At 38.1% G+C, this 12,962-nt stretch overlaps 2 protein-coding genes across 2 annotated transcripts; one reads left to right on the top strand and one right to left on the bottom strand.

Annotated features, from left to right (window-relative positions):
- Positions 1-792: 792 nt before the first annotated feature.
- On the top strand, positions 793-7,657 carry LOC138585466 (serine/threonine-protein phosphatase PP1-beta catalytic subunit-like). The gene is made up of 8 exons (XM_069657809.1): positions 793-855; positions 3,208-3,339; positions 3,472-3,702; positions 3,814-3,918; positions 4,319-4,390; positions 4,942-5,093; positions 5,519-5,653; positions 5,741-7,657. The coding sequence occupies exons 1-8, from the start codon at positions 804-806 to the stop codon at positions 5,843-5,845; spliced, it is 984 nt and encodes a 327-aa protein (XP_069513910.1). The 5' UTR covers positions 793-803; the 3' UTR covers positions 5,846-7,657.
- Positions 7,628-12,572, bottom strand: LOC138585467 (3'(2'),5'-bisphosphate nucleotidase 1-like). Its single transcript, XM_069657810.1, has 9 exons — positions 12,143-12,572; positions 11,546-11,667; positions 11,326-11,430; positions 11,106-11,213; positions 10,954-11,002; positions 9,749-9,840; positions 9,477-9,674; positions 8,280-8,385; positions 7,628-8,135 (listed from the first exon to the last, which is right to left on the bottom strand). The coding sequence occupies exons 2-9, from the start codon at positions 11,663-11,665 to the stop codon at positions 7,984-7,986; spliced, it is 930 nt and encodes a 309-aa protein (XP_069513911.1). The 5' UTR covers positions 11,666-11,667; positions 12,143-12,572; the 3' UTR covers positions 7,628-7,983.
- Between the last annotated feature and the right edge of the window lie 390 nt (positions 12,573-12,962).

The following is a 12,962-nucleotide window of genomic DNA, read 5'->3' as shown; positions in this document are numbered from 1 at the left end:
AGTGAGTGATACATATGACTGTTAAAGAAAGCAGGATGAGATTTTTTGTTAAAAAACACAACTTAAGCATGTACAGGACAAAATCATCAAAGAGATAAGAGGTACAGCTTTGTCCACAGGGGGCGCCAAAATCAACAATCAACAATAATTAATTTTAGTTAACAAACTTCTCACTGAAAAAGCATACAGTAGCCTACTACATACATTGGTTTTGTAAAGAAGAGTAAAGTAATGATTACCAACCTTCAACATATCTTCATACTTGACAAATGTATGTCCCTTTGATCTATTTCTTAATCCTGGATCCCATTAAAACTGTAACAGAATGACAAACACGAAAAATGTTTTACTCAAATGGGCTATTACACTCTGAAATCCTGTGTTTTTCCAGACAAAAAGAATTATACCAAATACACTTGCTTGTTAAAGCTCCTGTGTGATAAGCTGTACCTCTTATCTCTTTGCTGATTTTGTCCTGTGTGGTGTTTTTCAACAAAAAATATCATCCTGCTTTCTTTAACAGTCATTTGTATCACTCACTTTACGTTTTGGGTTGCTTCTGATGGTCTGGTTTGCTTTTGTAGGTCATATAGAGTAATCAGAATTAATTTCGGTCTGTTTCATATCAGCGAAAAACTCCTCACTGGAGCTTTAAGTTATTTTCCACCAAGGCTAATAACTTGGCTGATCCATAATGTCACGGCTTGTGTGCATGCTTGTGAAGGCTTGTCCTCTTTTGAGCCTTCCAGTCCACATTCAGGGCGAAGTTTGCCTGCTCTCCTGCCTGTGAGAGTATCAGAAACATGGCGGAAAGCGAACTGAACGTAGACAGCATCATCTCTCGATTACTGGAAGGTAGGCAAGCGTTGAGATATTTTGTCTTTCCGTGTCCTTTTTGAATAATATAACCGAATTATATGTTTGTGTTTATGACCAGTAACTTCAAAATATGTTACAAATCATTGTAACATTTTGTTCTATGGCTATCGGTGTTCATCAGCCATCAGTGACGTTAAGCTAACCGTTGCGTTAAAAACGTTCTGCTCCAGGAGTAATGTAGACGTTATTATGATATCACAGTCCCTTGTAGCTATTTATTCGCAAATGGTTAATTGTTAGCTAACGGTTATCTGTGAACTGTGCTTAAAAGGGAGAGAAGCGTAAAAAATAATCAGCCTACTGCTGCCTTATATAGAGCTAACTATGTTAACTAGTTAGTTAGTTATGTAACTTAACGATATAACTGCTAAACTAGTCGAGTAGGAGAGTACGGGCAGGTGAGTGTTTTCTTATTAAACACAGAATGTGATGGAACGAGTGAGAACCATCGAATGTTGTGGTTGCTAAGTAACGTTAACTATTCTCGTTAGCAGAACAGGTAGCTAGCTAGCAAGTCGGCTACATTCCGGACACACCCCCCTTACGTAGGACATCACAAAGCCTGAAAAGCTATTTCGAAATTCATCATTAATCTGTGATCATGCGGCGAATTCTTTCAGTTTTGGCGTAAAAAAATAAACAGTAGTTTAATTAAATGTAATTGCATAAAATGAAAACCCCGAAGTTGGATCACAAAAGTATGTTCCTTTGTGTTAAAGGACCATGAAGACTAGAAGTATTATAGGAAGTCTATTAATGATCATCTCTGGTCACTCTGAGGAAGTGAAATTTAAAAAAAAACTGACGTACTGAAAAAAAATGAATTATAGGAATTTTATATAAAGATAAAAAAAATGCAAAAAATAATAACAATTCCAGTTTCTGAAATGCGAACAATTTCTGTTTTTTTAGCCTGGGTTGCACCGACAAGGATTAATTTGTAAACCCGATTAAATCGTAGTTTACCTTTAAATTATATTGCACAAAAGTTTAAAACTATCTTAAAATTATGAGACATTAAACTTAAACATCTCTTCAACCTCAGTTTAGTTTTTACTCTAAACCTAGATTAAATTTAATTCTGTTGCACCAAACCGTTAAACCAATTTAAAATGTGATCCAGTATAAACTTGAAACTTTGAGGAAGTTTAACTTTTAAAATGGGTGGTTTTTTTGAGGTGGATTAAGGAAAATAATGAAGTACAGATAAAACCAAGAAGACATGTCTTGTATCGAAAGCAAATAATATATATAGTAAAGTAAAGGCTGTAGAAGCAAGCAAAATCACACATCTGCAATGTTTTGACTGGCAAATGGAGTAAACTGGAAAATTAGCTGATTGACACAATTCTGATGATGACAGTATACAATTTAACCCGTACTACATTTATAAAACACCTTGTTAAATGGACAACACAAACTTTTTTTAAATGATTTAAAAAAAAAAAGAGAATTATGTTATTATATGTTCTTTTAATATATTAGTTATTATATTATTAGATATAATTATCACTCTGTTTTTACTTTATTTTGAATTTTTTTGTAATTTCTTGCATTTTTGCTACTCAGACACATGCCCAAGTTCTAACATGATGAGTCTGCATTGCTGTGTATAAAACACTAAGATACTTAGCCACAAACAAGCAGTGATAGCCAATGCTAATACATAACTAAACAAACATGTTGTTGATTCTTTAAACATGGGCTGCCCTCTAGACTTTCTGTCCTGCTTGGACTGCACTGTCCCCACACGACACAAACTTCCAGCTGAGCCAACAAGCTGTTCATTCCTGTACTTGCTGCCAGTTCATAACAACCCGTGTTGACTGGAGTAAATGGCATGTCTGGCCAGTAGCAAAGCAAATGCAATGGTCAGCTCTTCATAATGGCACGTTGTGATGCAAATGTAAACAAAGGGGTAGCTAACCTCATTCTCAAAATAATTGCGAGGTATTATTATTATTTTTTTTATTTAAGGACTGACAGTAGACTACTATCAACTTAATCTTTTCTCTTTGTTAGATTCAGATTTTTTAATACATGTGTTGTTGACAGTAAGTTTGTCAAAATCTGTGTTAAACAGGACTGAAAATTCTGATTTATAGCGATAACCCAGACTCTTTAATTATATATTTGAAGGCGTCAGAAATCTTTTATGATGGAAAGAATAAAACTGATGTCAAACTATGTCAAATGTACCCACCTGACCCACTGACATTATGTTTTTTTATTAATGTTAAAAAATCTTTTAGTGCCTGGTGTCTAATACTTTCTCATCCTTGTTTAAGGATCAGCCTATGTTGACATCTTCGTTATTTTTACTTGCAGTGCGAGGATGTCGCCCAGGAAAGGTGGTACAGATGACAGAGGCGGAGGTGCGGGGGCTCTGCATCAAGTCCAGAGAGATTTTCCTCAGTCAACCGATCCTGCTAGAACTGGAGGCTCCTCTAAAAATCTGTGGTGAGAACAGCACCCGTCAAACAGAAACCCCCCCTTTAATGTTTTACATGTATTCTCCTGTGGGACTTGTTTATTGTTTACAACGGAAAGTGAAGCAAAAATAATTGAGAATTACAACACATATCCTCACAGGTGATATCCATGGACAGTACACAGATTTGCTGAGGCTATTCGAGTATGGAGGCTTCCCTCCAGAGGCCAACTATCTGTTCCTGGGGGATTACGTCGATCGAGGGAAGCAGTCGCTGGAAACCATCTGCCTGCTGCTCGCCTACAAGATCAAATACCCAGAAAACTTCTTCTTGCTCAGGGGGAACCACGAGTGTGCCTCCATCAATCGCATTTACGGCTTCTATGATGAGTGTAAGTTGAATACTACAGTTTGCTGTGGAGAGGCAAATCTTAATGTAGAAATCCAGTGTTATTGAGTTAAAAGCTTCACTGTAATTGGTCCTTGTTTTTTATTTTCCTCAGGCAAGCGCCGGTTTAACATAAAGCTCTGGAAGACCTTCACAGACTGTTTTAATTGTCTGCCCATTGCTGCGATTATTGATGAGAAGATTTTCTGCTGCCACGGAGGTTTGTGAAACATTTCTGTTATGCAGCCTAACTGCTGACTAATGTGACTAGTATACCTGTCTCTGAGTGGTTGTGTGCTCATGCATGGGTTTAAAATAGCCAATAATGTTACATTACAATAATACATTCATGAGCATTTAGTATGAATTGGGTATAATATTTAAAGGGAATTATTGGAGTGTAATCTTGTATTTGTGTTACTATAACATTGTTTTACAAATAGTTAAAATATATGTGAATAATATACAGGTAAATATACACTTTTAGCACATTAGTGCTTTACATGCAAGTCAAGTTATGTTATGCCATGTTGCCTTAGGCTGTATTAAGGTCGTTTTATGTATACACAGGACTTTCTGATCTGTGTGTCGTCTGTACCGCAATAATCTCCTCTCCACAGGGCTCTCACCTGATCTACAGTCCATGGAACAAATTCGACGCATTATGAGACCCACTGATGTCCCAGACACAGGTGCACTGCTTAATTATAATAGATGGCTGATTGTTCTGGTGCTTTAGGTAAAAATGTAATGTGCTTATTTGCTACTTGGGATTAATTAATTATGCAGGAAGCCGTACAGAATATACACCTGTAATATTTATAATTTATTTATAAAACAGTTTTTCTGAATAGATAAGCATGCTGTCACATTCTGGATTAGTATTTTTGTTCAATGTTTTTTTCTATTTGTTAGAGGTAATGTGCTTTTGTATGTTTTTCTTTTAATGTTTTTTAATCCCTGCCAGGAACTGCAAATGAAAATATGCCTGTAGGCTGAATCTGGCACATTTACATGTTGGACCCTTGGGCTTGTGTTAATTACTGTACATTGTCCCTTATGGCATTAAATAACAGTAAAACTATACACAAAAACACCACTGATACAGCATGTAAAGACAGTTTAAGATTCATGTAAATTACATGACTTTTCCGGTTCTCAAGAGGGTTTTTAAGCATTATCGTAATATGTTACTAACGTCACTGTTTGCATTTCTGACTGCTCAGTGTTTATCTCGTGGCAGGCTTGCTGTGCGACCTGCTGTGGTCTGACCCAGACAAAGACGTGCAGGGCTGGGGGGAGAACGATCGTGGGGTTTCCTTTACCTTTGGGGCCGATGTTGTCAGCAAGTTTCTCAACCGTCACGATCTGGACCTCATCTGCCGGGCACATCAGGTAACACTTGTACCGCTACATAGAAACTGTTACCATGGAGATTTAGACATTACTTTATTAAAGGCAAATTAACTGGAACTATTTTGTTCTACAGATCCACAGGACTGTGCAGAGCCTGTTCAAAATGTCACAGTACATTTCAGATCACATAGAAACAGATACTAAAAATATATATTACTAAGATCAAGATATGAAGATACAATTATTTTGTGTGAAGAAAGACTGCTATTTAATGAGCTAGTTTTTTATGGTAATCATCTGATTCGCTCAAAGTCATGGCAGTTTTTCTGTTTAAAAAACAAAACAATTAGCCAGTGATTTTTTGGCAATTTTGCTAAAAAAAATAACTTAAACAACTTATCAAGTATTAATGTTGGAGTCCATGTCTCGATTTACAGTTCAGTCTGTAATCCTATGACCTTCAGGTTGTTGAAGACGGCTACGAGTTCTTCGCCAAACGACAGCTGGTGACGCTGTTCTCTGCCCCGAACTACTGCGGGGAGTTTGACAACGCTGGCGGCATGATGAGTGTGGATGAGTCCCTTATGTGCTCCTTTCAGGTAAAAAAAAAATTGTTTGTTGAATGCATGTATGATTGATTTATTTGTTTGTCAAGAGTAAATCTCTAATGTCGTCCTCCTTTTCAGATCTTGAAGCCGTCAGAAAAAAAAGCTAAGTATCAGTACGGAGGGGTGAATTCAGGGCGCCCGGTCACCCCGCCACGCACCACTCAGGCCCCGAAAAAGAGGTGAGCGGCTGGTCCTGCCTCTCCTGTCCCTCCCCCCCCGGCTGGTCTCTGGCCGACGTCCCTGCAGGCTGCCTCAAACACTCCAGCCCTCTCTCAGTCAGCTTGTTCATGTGTAAACAGAAACTCCAGGAGTGTTTTTTGCTTGTTCTGTGGGTATTTTTATGAACATGTGAGTGGTATTTTCTCCATATTTTTCATGCCATGGTATGTATTAACTCGGCCCTCACTTCTACTACTCAGTCCATTCAGCAATATTAAAACCAACCTCTTGTGGAATGGACAAGATGTAAAGAAAAGATGCTTCTCTGCTGTCAGATTAACAGTTTCCATTGTGATTTTGTGAATGCATGCACGCTTGTTGATTGAGAAGAGTTCTTTTGCCCTCGCCGATGTAAAATCCATAAATCTCTCAGACAGGAGGCAGTTGTTTCCTGTCTCTGCTTGATTAATGTTCATGCAATTGACATAATTCATATCATTCCCCTTGTATATTGGCTTAAGTAGTGCACCGCTTCAACTAATTGTTTTACAATTTGGTAAATGTGCTTATTTGCTTTCTTTGCAAAGAGTTTGTTGAGAGGATTGAGACCACTCTTGTCTGTCAAATATGAAGCTGCCACTTGCAGCGAGCTAACTTAGCTTAGCACAAAGAGTAGAAATGGGGCAGATGGCTAACAAGGACCCAATCAACTGTAACAAAATCCACCTACCAGCCCTTTGAGGAAAACACTGTGTTTGTTTAATTAGTGAAAACAACATATCTACATGTAACAGGGGTTTGTGCGTTTGGCTCCTGGTAGAAGAAAAAAAAGGCCCTTATCCTCACTGTCTCTTGTTTTTACACTTTTTAATACAGCATGAACAAAACATAACATAAATAAGAGAGCTGTACTCCACGGTAGGTGGATTTTGTAAACTAAAGATTACGTCAGATTACCTGTTTCTGATCTTTATGCTAGTTCAGGTTAGCTAGCCTCTGACTGTAGCTTCATATTTAATAGAAATGTAGTTTTTATCTCCTCGTCTTACTCGACATTTTGTGAAATACGCTGAAGTCGCAAATTATTCCATTAAGAATCCCTAGTTAGAAACGTCTACGACTTTTCATTAGACTCAAGAATGTTTGTCTCCCCTCGGAGGTGTCAATAAAAATTTTGATTATTTAAGTGCAATAAGTATTGCTAAAACTCTTGTCATATGCACATGTATAAAGACCTATCTGAACTTTTAAGGACACAGCTAAACTATGCTGTATGCTCTTCATTAGATCAGTGTTTCCAGCCTCTTTTCATCCCTCATATCAATGAAGGAGCATTTGTGGTCATAAAAAAACAGAATTTCAATAGATTAACGTTAGTAAAAGGTTAATTTTCAGTTTCGATGTTAATTCAGTGTAAAGTGGAAATTGTGGGGAGCTAAGTGTACTGATGAGTGCAGTAAGTGTGTAGAAAGTACAGACGGATGTGTCAGTGCGAGGAAGGAAGGGATTAACAGACGTACAGTACAGGATCACATGTTTTTTACAGTTTGTCTTCACATTGAACATTGTTGCACTTCCAGTCATCGCACGACATTGTAAAGAGGTTAAAAGTCATCAAGTCAAGATGATGGCTTTTTGGTTGTTGTTGGCATTATGCTCGTTATATATAACGATGTTCCCACTAACGAACATTTAACCAATGTATTTTAATTTATTTGAATCTTGCCTTTTGCCTTGTAAATCTATCGGTCTTCAAGTTGGAAACAGTATGTTAAGACGTTTTGAGATTTGTACGAGTTTGTTTCAAGCGAGTGAATTAAATGGAAGTGCTGTGGAGCCTGCTCTCCGTTTGTCTCTGGTTGATTAAGTGTCAAGTGAAAGTGAGTAACACAAAAAATATTCAGCGTTTCAAATGTGGCTCTGAAATTATCAGTGGAATAAATGTTCTGCAAACCAACACATTCATAAAGTTAAAAAAAATCAGATGAAAATTTAAAAAGTGCAAAAGAGATTTATGAGATTTCCACACACAGAAGTTTCCTGCGTGTGTGTTCAGGAACTTTCTCTGTGTGGACTGAAGGTGTTGAATCCTCTTTATTTACAGTCACTGTTTGAATCTGAACCGCAGAGGGACATTAGTGTGAGTCTGATGCAGGCAGACCTCAGTCTGACTTGAGGGCTTGCAGCACTGACTGTGGCACTCTGTTCACGTAGTACTCGTGGTTGCGTAGAGTAGCAAGAACACCCGCAGAATTCATGTGCTTTACATCAGCATTGTAGCAGTATGCATTGCCATGCATGTCAGTCAGTTTACCTGCAAGAGGAAAGGAATAGATGGATAAAAAAAAACATTCAGACACTTATTCAGAAGCTGTTAAACAATGCATGTTGTAAAGCTTAAATCTGAGCTCACACTTGCATAATTTGAAAATACTGTAACAGAAGAGATGGTTTTTACCTCCAACAGCGTGCAGAATGGCCTCAGGAGCGCAGGTGTCCCATTTCTTGCACCCCGGACTGGCGAAGACGTAAGCAGAAGCCTTTCCTTCAACGAGCTGGATGATCTGCAGAGATGATTTGATAAACAAACACTCAGCAGGCTCTTTTACTAATTTACTGGTGATGTTACAGCTGAAAAATCTTCACTAGTCTTGACGCACTGCAGGTTCACAGCCCACCTTAGTTGAATGACAAAACTAAGGACTGCAGAGATAGTCAAACTATGTTTATAAATTGTGTGCTTCTTGTTGTAAATGAATTATGATATCTTTTTAACTGCAAGGGACAATTTTTGATGGTGGTAAGTAAAGTATCTTTACACAAGTACAAACTTGAGGTCCTTGAAATTAACTGGGTTATTTTCATTCTCTGCTGCTTATACATTTCAAGGTCAAATACTGTACTTTGTTCTCTACTAGATTTTAATGGGTTACTTTGCAAATTCAGATAAACAATACAAAGTATTTAAATAAACCATGATGTTCTATTATAGACTAAGAGAAGACTTAAATGATGTAATAAAGTTCTATAAAAAAAGGCTTTAATATTTGAACTGTTAAAGCTGGGGCTCAATTTAAAGTAATGTACACATTTAACTATAGCACTTTAACACATAGTTATTACACTAACAATACAAATACAAACAAGAAAAATCCCTGGTACGCTTAAATCTACTTATCTAAAACCCTGATTCTGATGATCCAGAAATCCAACATACATTATTCTGAAATGAGTACTTTAAGTACTTATAAGTATATTTTGATGCCTGTTAGTTGTAAGTATTGCAACACTCTGACACGGCTACTTTTAATTAGCAACAACATCTGGGTACTTCTTCCACCTTCGGACATTTTACATCACCACAACACTGATTAAGTTATTGTGGTTACTATGAGATTAAAGATTTGCAGTGTCTGCCAGCATCCACGCTGCATTTCTCCTTTTTATGGGTCAGATTTAGTTTAAATAAAGTTTATTGCCACAAAACACAGAGCCCAGCTTAACCAGCACAAACTGAAGCTGAGAGGTTTTACAGTTAGAGTTAGCTTTTAATCATTTTAGAGCAGGAACAAAACCGGTGACAAGAAACTAAAGACATAAATCTCTGTTTGCCTTTTACAAAGCTGAGTGTGTTTTAACTCCAAATCCATCTCACCTTGTTGCCTGCACCACCCACTCTTATAACTTCATGAGGCTCCATGGCATCCACACAGTCCGTTACAACCTTGTTGCTATGGGAACGCGTGGTGGTGACGATCCGTCTGTCACCTGGTACTTCCTGCAGCTTAAATCCAAAAGAGCCCAATCCCAGCATCCCCCACATGGTCCTTCCTAAATCTGCTCCTGCTCCGAGCTGAGGGGGGAAACAGGCTGAATGAATGAGAGCGTTCAGGACACAGAAACAACATCATTTAACTCAGTGTGTACCTGGTAGTTGTAGAAAGGCTGGTTGATGACACCTGCGATAGCTCTGCCTCCGTATGCAATACCAATAAGCACTGTCACATTATCCAGGAGCCCTTTAATGAGAGAACAGTATAGACATCAGATGTGGGCTGCTGGGCAGAAAGATAAGCAAGAAAAAGTAGGAGAATTTTAGAAATTGGTGAAACAGGGTTAATCTATCAGTCTCCTGCTTTTGCCTTCCCATACAGAGAGCTGTGCTGTGAGGCTGAGATGTGTCCGACCCTTTGCGGCGTATCTCGGCTTCAGTGTGGTGAAGGAGACACCTCGACGCTGGGGTCAGCAGAGAGAGAGATAGAAAGGTAGACAGCAGATGCAGTAATACACAAAGAAGGGAAAGAAAAGGTAAAAGTGGCCGTGAAGGTCTGAGAGTCTGAGAGCCAGAAAGCAACCCAACAAGTTGTTTCACAGAAATCATTTTTTAACCACATAAGAAAGAACAAAAGAAAATCTTAACGGCCACCGGAAATATTAGTTTCTGCTTGATAAGCAGCTGCCTGTAAAACTGTATTTCAGAAACAAGCATTATTTAAGTATATAGATATTTTAGTATAACATAAATTTAATGATTTCTTAGTTTGCTTACAATGATACACAGATTTGTGTATGGGAACTTGTAATATAAGTGCTGATTTTTATTAGATATCGTAACTTACTAATAACTAACGACACTGCTGGAATCAATCTATTAGCCAGTTTGTTTTTTACCTGATCATTTTTAAACAATTGCAAAATAACAATAATGCAAAACAGTACAATGCTGTGCCTTTATCATCTAGTCATTTATAATGATAACAGGTTTAATTGAACTTGTAAATGGTTTACATTTCGACAGATATTATCAGGTAGTAGCATAACTGCAGTTAACTTCATGAATAAAAGATTAATAAGCAAGGTTCAGGGTTCAGGGTGCAGTGTTGCAACATGCTGCAAAGCCAGAATGTGGTAGCTACTTGTTTCTTATTTAAATTGGGGTGGAGTCACTTTACAGATAACTGTTCAATATATTTGCTTAGGGGGTTTCTTGACCAAGAAATGAAAAGCTTACAATAATATCTAACCCCCCGCATCACACTGTAGGCCCGAGCATTTGCAGTGCAAACCATTTCACACACATGTTGATGTTTATGAACCCTGGTTTGTTGTAGAAGCTTAATTGAAGAGCCTACCTTCAGTATATTCCTTTGTGCCGTCGAGGGGATCCACCCAAACAACGAGCTGAGATTAACAGAGAAACACTCAGATAAAGTACAATGAAGCTTAGCAATTCAAATACTAAGCCTTATAAGTTCATTTAATGTCTGATTGTATTGGTGGTTACCTCCTCCTCTTTCAGCCCGCTGTACTCTGCTGGACATGTCTTCTGGAGGATTTCCTCTGAGTGACCGTTCTCAATGAGATCTTCCTTGATCTCCTCATCTGGAAGCTCCTAATAAACAAGTGATGCATGTGAACATAAGTCTCTGGCTCTCCTTCATTACAGCCTGATACTAGACTTTAATTTAACAACACACTGACAAAACAAACTCTAATTTTCTCACCTCCTCTCCAATGATGGTGATTTTTGGGAAACGTCTGGACAGAGATGCACAAATGCTCTGCTGTGCCAGTCTGTCTGCCAGGGTCTGCAGATCATTAGCTCCAGTCTGAGCAGGGGAACATGGAGGAAACAGAAATAAGTTAAAACGGTTAATCTAAGTCTATTCACTGTATCATAACTAGTTCTGGTCTCTTAAATGTCTTAAAAGTAATTAGTCCCACTTTTTCCACAATACCAAGCTCCCCACTGTGAAGGACCTTCCTCACAATGGCTCCGGCTTTTTCAGCCACATTGAAGGCAGATGCCACCAGCCGCATAAGCACTGCAGGACTTCCAGACATTGCTGATTGACAGAGTGGGAATCTTGGTTAGTGGAGAGACACATTAAAAATCATGACTAATACCAGAATCTACAGTCTCTAGAGATAATGATGGAATTGAGATGAGGGTATCTATGTTAAATTAATCTTCAGAATCCCTTGCAGTTTGAATAAAAAAACTAAAACCAACAAGCCTGCTTGTCTTTGTCCTGCTCTGTGAATGTTTTACGGAAAGTGAGAAATCACTGGATCACAAACTGAGCTTTGTCATATGCCAACGTTTTATTTTACGCACTAGGTACGTGTTTTTATTATAAGCAATAAAGTTAGTTATGTAACTAAAGAAAGATCATATACAGTCAGAATAACACATGCAATTATTGCTAGTAAGCTAAAATGCTTCAGTTGATAGCTGGCTAAAACAGATATGTTACAGAAATCAAAGATGATCATGTAAGTTTAATAGCTTATAGAAAGGTCTTGGTGGTGAATACTTACTTATGCGACACGAAGAAGTAGCCAGCAAACCGTTTTCTCGGGTTAGTCAATTTGAATTTAGGAGATGTAGGAAGTACAGAAAGAACTTTCATCCAAAGAGCCAAAATGAACTGTCACGATGTGTACCTGACCACCTAAAAGACGAGTAGTCAGCTATCACAGCTAGCTAGTAAGCTAGTAACTTCTGCTAAATATACGGTTAAAACGCATAGAGGACTCCAACACCAGCTTACCCATAGAAGTACTTAAAAATAAATATTGTATCTTAACAAACGGAAGGTGTGTTAGTCTTTTTCTGTCCTACCTAAAAAGAAACGTTTATATCTGTCACCTGATGTAGCGGCTTTTACGCTATTGCGGAAATGGATGGTAGTGAAGCCTCTCGCGTTGCCAATTTACGATGTACTCTGTGCAAAAAGTCATAACGGGTCCAAGCGCCCGCCGTGTTTAATTAGAGGGGGGAAAGTACAAAAAAAGAAAATCAAGGACTTGTAGCTCCAAAATATATTCCTCATATTAATATCCTCTTAATAACAGTAACAATAACAATAACTTTATTGATCCCCAAAGGAAAATTAACTTGTCTGACATCTCATCTACCATTTACTGAAGAATTAAAAGGTCTGATGGCTGTGGGTACAAAAGATCTTCTATATCTCTCCGTCCTGCAGCGGAGAGAGAGGAGCCGTTGTTTCTTTGGTCCATCAAGCTGTTATGAAGTGGACGATCCGTGTTGTTTAGAATGGCCTCAACCTTCTTCAGTGTGCATCTCTCCACCACATCCCCCAGTGGGTCTAACGGTATACTTCCTGAATCTTCA

This window comes from Semicossyphus pulcher, unplaced genomic scaffold, assembly GCF_022749685.1.
Source record: "Semicossyphus pulcher isolate SPU_LCO1_2020_fin unplaced genomic scaffold, fSemPul1.0.p SCAF_11, whole genome shotgun sequence".
Lineage (NCBI taxonomy): Eukaryota > Metazoa > Chordata > Actinopteri > Labriformes > Labridae > Semicossyphus > Semicossyphus pulcher.
The sequence above is the reverse complement of the archived record's forward strand: the minus strand, read 5'-3'. Positions and strand labels throughout refer to the sequence as shown.